Source organism: Malurus melanocephalus, unplaced genomic scaffold (assembly GCF_030028575.1).
Source record: "Malurus melanocephalus ecotype Western Australia unplaced genomic scaffold, MMel_1.1 scaffold_749, whole genome shotgun sequence".
Lineage (NCBI taxonomy): Eukaryota > Metazoa > Chordata > Aves > Passeriformes > Maluridae > Malurus > Malurus melanocephalus.
Genome location: NW_026623981.1, coordinates 117,763 through 127,739, shown reverse-complemented (window position 1 = coordinate 127,739; position 9,977 = coordinate 117,763). Strand labels below are relative to the sequence as shown.

The window sequence follows — 9,977 nt, the reverse complement described above, 5'->3', positions numbered from 1 at the left end:
TTGCGTCATCTGTTGGGTGTTTCAGTCTGGAATCATCCCCACCTCCAGAAAATCAGGGGAAATGTCCTTTTGGGAGGAATTTGGCTTTGTTGAAAGCACCACCTTGATGATGCTGCTCAGGTTTGCAGCGGGAAGAGCCCACGGCAGCCCCGGGGTTCCTCCTGCCTGAGCTCAGCTCCCCAAAGCTCAGCTCCCCAAAGCTCAGCCTGCTCTGAAGGCAGCCCCGACCCAAAAGCTGCTCCTGTTGGCTTTGGACTGGAGCCACCAGAACTGTTTCACACCCCTGTGTTTAAAACACCTTCCCCTTTCCCAGCTCCTGGCCTGGCTGTGGAAAAAATCAATTTAATGCTCAAACCTGTCCTGTGTGTTTTCTCTGCTGGGGTGAATTTCACTGATTTAAGCAGTTTATGCTCAACTCCTCCATTTTTTGTTGCTGTTTCGGGGGAAATGTGRCTTCTCTAACCTCAGCACTGCTGGCAGAGTGTGATATCCCTTTATTTGCACACTTTATCTCTTCCTACCTGTGGCTTTGGGTGAGCTGTTAATAACAAAGGCTCGCTATCACCAAACAAACCTTCTAAAGTGGTGCCTCACAGAAGCTGTCAGTCGGCTGGCCAGCGAAACTTTCAGATCAAATTCTTCAGTGAAGAAGCCGAAAATAAAAACTTTTTTCTTTTCTCTGTAGCTGTGGGTGATTTCTGGAGCTGTTCATGGCTTTGTGAGGGTGAGATGATCCCAGGGTTGGTGTTTGTCAAGATTTCACCCAGAAGAGATTGAGGAAATGCCAACCTTGCATCAGGGCTCTGCTGGAGATATTTCCTTTAACTCCTCTTTTATTTTTGGGGAGGATAAAGGAGGGAAATAACGCTTTTCTCACAGCCAGAAAATGCTGCAATCAACCTTTGAATGGCTCCTSCGTTGTGTTTTGTCCCATTCTTGCGTCAACAAGGTGTTGTGTCAACAGCCAGCGAGCTTTTACTTGTCCMGTGTCCCCTGGGGCTGTTGACAGCGGGGTGGGAGCAGCACCTCAAACGTGTTTGCAGYCTGTAAGGGGGATTGCAAAACCCCTGGAGGAGCAAGGGATGGAGGGCCGAGCTGTTTATGGGGTGGAAGCTGATCGAGATGGGAGATCTCGGTGTGTAGGAACATTTTTCTGGGAATTTCCTCCACTCTGGAGTGGTTTTTTTGGTTTTGTTTTTTTTTTTTTTTTTTTTTTTTTTTTTTTTTTTTTTTTTTGGTTTTTTTTTTTTGGCTGGATCAGGCGTTCTCCAAGGATAAGGATGGGGTTAACGGGGTGTGAGGAGCTGCAGATCCACCTCAGAGCAGGGGGATGCACAGCTTGATCGGGGAAAAGCTGGGTGCTGGATTTTCATCTGGAATTTTTATCTGCTGGAAAGGGTGAGTGAGACCTTTCAAAATCTCATCCTCACCTCTGTGAGAGCAGGATCAGCAGCCTGGATCGGCAGCAGAAGAGAAAACCGACTTTTAGCACGTGAAAAACGACCAGGCTTCAGTGTTTGCATCAAATTATTTATTGGTATCAAAAAGAGCTGGCTTCATGACAATGGTTTGATAAGGCAGCTTCGGATTTACTTAAAAAAAACGAGAAAAAAAAAATAAAAACCAGGAAAAAAACCCCAACAACAACAACAAAACACCCCCGAGCGCAGGAGGGTTAATGTAGTGACAGCATCGTGTAAAAAAACCGTGTGAGTAGTGAAGGATAATCTGGGCTGTGTTAGGCAGCACGACTTTGCATAGTTCATGGGCAATTTAATCAGATTTGGGGCGGGGGATGTGCAAACCGCCGGCCCCATTAGCTGTAGCAGATGTCSCAGCTCCTGTCCCTCCTGAAGAAATCCTCGGGCACGGGCAGGGCTGGCAGCAGCTCCGGGCAGTCCGTGCTGGGGCAGGGRAAGCAGTGGCTGTCCCCACGCTGGGCACCGCAGGCTGGGCAGCAGCAGGAGGGGCTGGGCAGGGGGCACTGGCCATGCCAGGGCCACTGCTCGCCCGGCCAGGGGGGGCTGGGGGTCAGCGGGGTGACAGGGGACAGCTCCGGGGGAGAGTGGCTCCATGGGCTGGGCAGGTCGGCTGAGCCGGGAGAGCTGGCGGCCTGGAAATTGGGATAGAGAGGGAAAAAAACGGGGGATTTCAGGGAAATGTGGCCAGCAGGCAGAATTCACCCACTGTGGTCTCTGTCAGCGGGTCTGGCTGCCCTGGGAGTGTTCAGCCCGTGGAGGTCTAAACCCAAATTTCTGTCTGTAGGGACAWTCCCCAGCAGGAACGTCTGTAGGGACATTCCCCAGCAATTTCTGTYTGTAGGGACATTCCCCAGCAATTTCTGTCTGTAGGGACAATCYCCAGCAGGAATGGGRCTGCYSTTYGCAGAAAACCTACAGAACCTCTAAAGGGGCCATTCCCTCCCCTGCAGCCTCTCCCGGAGAGTTTGGGGCTCCCCATGGGAGAGGATCAGAGCCCCACAAGCATCCCAAGGTCCTGAAAGCGGCCAAATCCCCACATCRCTGCTGCTCCACCCCAGGGTGCGACTCCTTCCCCCACTTTTTCCCCACTGGGGACATCCCTGGTCCCAAATCTCACCAGTCCCTGGTTAAAGCAGAGCTGGACGGGCTGGAAGGRGTCTGGGGTGTAATGAGGGGATGGCTGGAAGGTGCTCAGGGCTGGCTCCGGGGGCACATCGGGCTGCAGGCAGGAATCAATGAGCTGCTCCAGGTAACCAGGGCTTTCCTCGCAGGAGAGGCAGCCGGGAAACTGCCAGGACGGGCAGCAGCCGGGCACRGGAGGGATGGGCTCGGCCTCAAAAGGCTCTAGGAGAGAAGGGAAAGCTGCCAGGGACAGATAATCAGTGTCTGTCTTCACAAAGGGAGGTTTCAGCTCTTTCCTATGCTCGTTAACCCTGTGAATTTGGAGATTAAAATAGGTCCTGCAAGGGTAAGGGGAAGTTTTCAGGAAAGCAGAAGATGCTCACAAACATGTGAATAACTCAGGAATTCAGCCCCCTTGGCTATAAAGCTTTTAAATGCTGGAAACTCCTCCAGCCCCAGGAATTCTGACCCTCTGCCCTCCCTTCTGTGCCCAGTTCCAGCCCAAGAATGTGCCAGGCAGTGATTTGATGTGCCTTTGCCCCATCTCCAGASACAGAACAACCACACCTGCAGGAAGAAGGGGAAAACAGGAGCAGAATTTGCACTTTTATCTCCCAAACCAGACAAAACCCCGAGCAGGCCATGGGGCAGCGTGGCACTGAGACCAGGCAGCGTTACCAGCCAAAGGGCGAGTTCCTGGAAAGCTCAAAGCACACAGGGCACCTCACAATTATTATCTTCTCATAAAAACCAACTTTCCACAATTATTATCTTCTCATACAAACCAACTTTCCACAATTATTATCTCCTCACACCGAGTTCAAACACCCCTAAAGGCAAAGCCGTGTCCACCCGAAGGCATTGCAGGGTCAGGGTGGCAGCTCTGCTGGGTGTGGGAAGYGAGGAACACCCAAAATACATAAACTGGTGGAGACTTTCCAGCCTGGAAAGGCTTTGGCGTGTCAGCCCCGGCGTGGCTCACGTTTCTTTATTAACATAAGCAAATGGATTCCCAGCTATTGATGATTTCATGATTTCCTCGTCCATGCAATGTGCACCCTGACACCTGCCCAGCATTTTCCCTGTGCTCTGRCTGGGGAAAATTGAAGATCTGTGAGCCCACAGTGCCATCCCTTCACTCCTTCCCCCTTTCCCTGGGTGTTTTCATGCGGGAGGAGGAAACTCTCGGTGTTTTTGAAAATCTGGTGATTCCCTCACTCCTCTGGATGCTGCCGGGAGAGTGGGGAAAGAACAGAACTCAGCTCTCAGCCTGGAGAAGGCGCTGCCAGCAGGGATATTCCCCAGGGATGAACATCCCATCCTGAAGCGAATCCCATTCCTAAAGAGGAACCCCTGGAAWGGAGCGCTCCGTGCGCTCCCAGCGCCTCCTCCGCATCCCCCGCGCTCCTTTCAGGTGCTGATTGGCTGCTCCGAGGGTGGTGCCGGCCTCAAACCGGCCGGGAAAATTTGGGATTGGGGCGGGAAGGACCGCGTGGATGGGCTTTGTACCAACCTGGGTGAGGCGGAGACACGGGCTCGGGGAGCTGGATGCTGCTGCTGCTGCTGCTGCTGCCGCCCCAAGGAACCTGACAGAGAGAAGGGAAAGGAAGGAGCTGCGGCTCAGGGTGAGGTGAGTCTGCATTTCAGCGCAAACTCCGTGCAAAAACCTTCTTTCTCTCATGGCTGAGACCTGGAAATCCTCCCCGGTGCTGACAGAACGTTCAATTTCTGTGCATAATGCGATTTTTTCTCTGTGACAGGACTGAAAAGAGCAGCACCAGCCGGGTGGAGAGCCCCAGAATCAGCTCAGGGACTCTTTTTCCTTCTCTCCTGATCCCCCGGATCTGCCTTTGAAACCAACGCTGATTTCCAGGAGCGTGAATTCCACGGTGGAGGGAATCCCCAGGAATTCGCGGGGATGGATATTAACGACAATGAATAATTAACTAAAGACCTCTGCAGGTGTCCYATCACTCTGGATCGCTGTGGTTTGAGACCCAGCTCGCTTTTTTAAGGGATATTGGAAGCTGAAGCAAGACAGATCAGCCACTTCTAGAAAGAAGAGAGGGAGAAACCCACCCCAAAAGCAGCAGGAGTTTTGATTTTTTTTCTTTAGGGCCAGGATTTTACTCTGCAGATACAAATACAAATACTGTCGGGGTTTTTTTTTGGTTTTTTTCCCCCTCAGTTTTCATTCATCCAGACCTCCACTTCATTTCCTTTGTTCAGGATGCTCTCGAGTGAGCAGCTCATTTCCCTAGCAACAGCTTCCTACCACATCCCGTGCATTTAATCCATTAATATTCATTAATTCATTAAGCAGCGGCTCCTCTGGGCTGGGAGGGCCTTTTTTCCCTGGTGCAGATGCGAAACAGAGAGAGATGAACTCCCCAGGCTGAGCTTTTCTCAGGGCTCATCGTGGCAGCCCAAAGCCTCGGGGGTTTTGGGACGGGCGGGTCACCGAGGTGACTTCCCCCACTGTCACTTTTCATTTTTTCCTGCGTGGGCACCTCGGGGGTTGTGTGAGATGGGGGTGGGAAGTGAAAAAAAACAGCACCACGCAGCCCTGGGACAGCTGGCTGCGATGAAAAGGATGGCAGGAGCCGTCCAGAGCTTCCCAAACCCCAAAATTCTGGGGTTTGGTTCACCCAGCCCTCCCTGCCCGCGGCTCTCGGRCTGATTTTTGTGTGCAATCAGCTGCAAGGAGGCGCAGACGCTGAAATCTGAAAGCCTTCCAGAGCTGGAATGTCATGAACCAGGAAGAAATAACGATTTGCCGAGCTGTTTATGCAAATCCCCGAGTGGCTGAGACTGGAGGACTCCTACAAAGGCTGCAGGAGGGAATGAGGGTGCACAAGTGTGTGCCCACAGAGCTCCAGATGGGATGGAAATGCCCAGGTGAGCTTTTCATCCCGGAATGAGCAACATTTCTGGGGCAGCAGCTCTGTTTTCTCCCCGGATCTCTCCGTTCTCACTCCTTCAGGTCACTGCTGTAACTACTCTGAAATTCTTTCCCCCATCCTCACCATCCTCACACTCAGATTTCAGCCATCACATCGGCCCAGGAATTACAGATTTGGCCCAGTCTTGCCAAAAAGTTAAAAAAAAAAAATTAAAAGAGAAGATCCAAAGCAAACAGCTGAATGTTTTTACTCACTGCTGGACCCGTGGCCGCTTGCCGTGCTCTTCTCTGCTGCAGCAGCTCCTTGACTGTGATCTTTACCCTCACACCTTGGTACACCTTGGGCTTTCCTGGAAGAATCCGTGGAAAAACACTTTACAAGGAGGGAGAATCTCAGAGCAAACAGCAAATCCAGCAGGTTTTCAGGTGTGCTCTACGTGGAGAACAACTGGAGTTAACAGGACTGACTGGTCTCTGTTTGCAATCACACTTCACAGCGCTCCCCAACACCTGCTGCTCCAGCTTGTGACAAGCAGACACTCATGAAAAAGTTGCTAAAAGTTGATAATATTTAATAACCACACKTGTTTTGTTCTTCTCTGTCTCCTTCTCCCCCCTTGCAGCTTTCCCAAGCTCCATCTGGTGCTGCTGCTGGATCCATTTTCATTCCTAACATATTTGCCTCTCTCAGGACCTGKAAATAAATGTGGGAAGCACTTCATCTGGCAGATGAAGAGCAGGAATAAAACAATGGAAATATGTGGGTGGTTATSCAGAGAGCTAAACAAAACACAAATAAACCCACTGCTTTCCTGCAAAGCCCAGATTATCTCTTTATTCCTCTCATGTACAAGCCCTATTGATTTCAAACAAGCTTTTAGGGTGTGTTTAATCCAGCCTAAACCAACCAGCGATCACCAGGCACTACCTGATGAGGGATTTTTAGGACAGGAAATGATRAAGGATTTGCTTATTCTCAAAAGCCACTTTCACTTGTTGTACTCATGGTAAAAAAACTCAATGTTTTGTCCAGATTTTCTGGTGTTTTAATCCCAATCACCCGACGAAAGGAAACACACCCAGGGTGGTTTTTACWCTCCAAAAATGCCGGAGCAGGGAGCAGAGAGCCCTGAAGGAGGCACCAGAAATAAACCCAGGGCAGGGAGCGGCAGTGCCAGAGCCAAACCCAGCGTGTCGGTGCCACCTCCGGGCACGGAACAGCGCCTTCCCCACGGCAGCGATCCCGGCACAGAAACAGCGCTGCTTTTGCAGGGTTTGCCCCCCGAGCCGGGCAATTCTGCMCCCTGGGCACTGTCCCCTTTTCTGTCACCTTCCCCAGTGGTGCCCAGCCCTCCCGGTGCCCTCCTGGTGCTGCGGTGAGGACAGGTTGTGCCCCCGGAGCGGTGCCAGGGCTGCCCCAGGGCCGTTTGCTGAGCTGGGCTCAGCCGGGGATTATCCAGATCAGGTTTTGATGTTTGGTTTCCGCTCGGCAAAGTGAAGGTGGGGGAAATGAAGGGGAGGGAAGGGTGGGACTGAAGGGGAATCCCTTGGTCACCTGCAGCCATGGAGGGCTTTGGGGCAGCAGGGTCAGGGGACAGGGTGGGCACAGGGTGGGCAGGGAGCAGAGTGATGGGCTGGGGGTCAGGGAGAAGGGTCCTGGGGTAGGTCTAGGGGACAGATTATGGGGCTGGGGAACGAGGGAAAGGGCTGGGAGAATGGGGTGGGAGTCGGAGTGAGGAGGAGCAGGGTGACAAGAACAGGGGGCGGATTCGGGGTCGGGAGCGGGGCTGGGGTTCGGGAGCAGCGGGGCCGGGGCGGGCAGAGAGAGGAGCAGGGATGGCACAGAGAGGGGCAGGAAGGGCAGAGAGAGGGGCAGGGAGGGCAGAGAGAGGGGCAGGGAGGGCAGAGAGAGGGGCAGGGAGGGCAGAGAGAGGGGCAGGGAGGGCACACGGAGGTGCGGGGATGGCACAGAGAGGGGCAGGGAGGGCACACGGAGGTGCGGGGATGGCACAGAGAACTGCGGGACCGCACACGGAGGTGCGGGGATGGCACAGAGAAGTGCGGGGATGTCACACAGAGCTGCGGGGAGCGCACACGGAGGTGCGGGGAGGGCACAGAGAGGGGCAGGGAGGGCACACCGAGGTGCGGGAATGTCACACGGAGCTGCGGGGAGCGCACACGGAGCTGCGGGTCCCCTGTCCCACCCCGGCCGGGGGTCGCAGCGCAGCCGGCCGGGCAGAAGCCCCTCTCTGTGCCCGGCGCTGCCCGCAGAGCCCCGTCCCGAGCCGGCCCCGCTGGCACCCGGCTGGCAGCAGCCGAGCCTTCCTTCCCTCCTCCCTCCCTCCTCCCCGCCCTCCCCGCTGCCTCCTGCCTTGGCAGGCGGGATCGCCTCGCTCGCTCCCTCGCTCAGTGACCCCGGCGAACCCCGAAAGTTCCCCGGAGGGGGCTCGGGGGCAGGCGGGGGTGCAGAACGGGGCTTACCGGACATGGTGATCCGGAGCGGGCAGCGCCTCGCCGGGTGCCCGGTGCTGCAGCAGAGGTGGCCCCGGCCCCGGCCCCGCAGGCTGGCAAAGGGGGCAAGAGGAATCAGGCTCCGAATTTGGGGGTGAAGGGACCCGCCTGCCTGGCGGCAATGGCAGGTGGATCCCGACAATATTATTGTTTTATCCCCACGGGTATAAGTTTGAGTTTTTCTCTCCTAATGCCAAGTATTTAAAACCTCTAGAAACCAATGATTTGACAATCAATGATTGCGCGATACTTTCAATTTGAATATTCAAAGGCTCCACAAAATGGGCTATCTTTTTGTGGAAACGAGCACATCCCCATCGAGAAGAGGGTCTGGGGGAATAGGATTTGGTGGGGTCACCCTCCCCACCCTTTGCTTTTGGGACATTTGCGGGGTTTTACCCATCTTGCCCTGAACGAGGCAGATGCCTCCCAAGCAGCCSGGTGTTTTCCCCTCAGATGCACAGGCTGGGCTCCAACCCTCTCATATTTCATTTACTACCTGCTCTGAGGGCTCTCCAAGGAACCGACTYGCTTTTTGCACGTTTTTTCACGTTTTAAAGCTAAATTCTGAGGGTTTGGGGCCCAGACAGCAGCGGGCAGGCGTGGCAGAACAAAGAGGCTGCTCTGGGCACTCGAGAGGCTGAATCTGCCCGAACCCCACCCCTTCCCACAGCATCCCCTCCCTCTGCCGGCTCGCTGGGCTCATCCTGGAGCTGATTTGTGTTTTCCCCCCGTTCAGGCTGATTTTCTGTGCTGCACAAACCGGCCTCTCTTTTCTCCCAGCCCCAGCGCTGCCCTGCCCCGGGAGCTGAGCTGTCAGGGATCAGCGTGTGGCTCAGATTTTTGGGGTGACCATCACTTCACAGYATTAACTGTGGGGTTTGGGCTGTTTTTGAGGTTTTCCCTGGGGAGCAGAGCCCCTGCGGTGGGCAGGGAGTGCAGGCAGAGCGCAGGCCAGCCTGTTAATCATCTACCAGCACCTCGGGCTGGCTGCTGCYGCCGCCGCCGAATCTTTCCTTTTCCTTCCACTTGAACAAACAACACTCGATTCCTGCGGGGAGCGAGGCCCTTCCTGGCTCTGAAATGTGCCCCTGCAGCTCCCGCTGGGCCAAGCCTTGCCTGGGACAGCTTTATMGGGACACATCCCTCGGGGAGAGGAGCCCACCTGCCCCAGAGCACCAAGGAATGGGCTGGGCTGGGAGGGGCGGGGGGCTCCTTGAGGAATTTGGGGTGTGAAACTCATCCATTGCTGGGACTGCTGTGGGTGGGTAGAGCCAGGGGGCTCCAGGGGGCTCCAGGGAGTTTCAGGGGTTTCAGGGAGTTTCAGGGGCTTCAGGGGGCTGCAGGGGGATGCAGAGGGCTGCAGGAAGTTTCAGGGGGTTTCAGGGGGTTTCAGGGGGCTGCAGGGATCATGTTTAGCCCCTAAACACAGAGCAGAGCCTGCAGGCTGCCCAGCCCAGCCCTGGGTGCCCTCAGGGAACACGAGGCACCCGCAGAGTTCCTGCAGAGCCTCCAGAGCGTTTCCAGGCTGATAAAGACCCTGCCCTGGTCAGGAGCTGAGTGCCTGAGTGGGTCCAGCTCAGAAATCTGTCCCTGTTTATCCCTCAGAGCCTGGTGGCAATGCAGGCACGCTGACCTGGTGGCCCTGGTCATTCCCAGCTGAGATGGTCACTGGGATCCAGCCCGGCAGTGGTGCCGGCTGTGGAGAGGAACAAGGATCCAGCAGGACTCAGGTTTGGGGTCAGCAGGGCTGGCTGTGGGGCAAGGAGACCCAAAAGGATCGGGGGAACAGCTCTGGCTGAGCGGGGWTCACCCCAGGATGCTCCACGCCTGCCTCTCGTGGGACTGGGAGACGCTGTGAAGGCTCCAAATCCCCCACCAGTCCCGGGATTGGAGGAGAAAGGACAAGGAGGGATTTAAAGAGTCTGATCCCACACATTCCCAGGGCCTGGAATGCTTTT

At 55.0% G+C, this 9,977-nt stretch overlaps 1 protein-coding gene across 1 annotated transcript; it reads right to left on the bottom strand.

Annotated features, from left to right (window-relative positions):
* Positions 1-1,816: 1,816 nt before the first annotated feature.
* POU2AF3 (POU class 2 homeobox associating factor 3) lies at positions 1,817-8,419 on the bottom strand. Its single transcript, XM_057384817.1, has 6 exons — positions 8,384-8,419; positions 7,987-8,069; positions 5,761-5,878; positions 4,117-4,189; positions 2,599-2,825; positions 1,817-2,113 (listed from the first exon to the last, which is right to left on the bottom strand). The coding sequence occupies exons 1-6, from the start codon at positions 8,417-8,419 to the stop codon at positions 1,817-1,819; spliced, it is 834 nt and encodes a 277-aa protein (XP_057240800.1).
* Between the last annotated feature and the right edge of the window lie 1,558 nt (positions 8,420-9,977).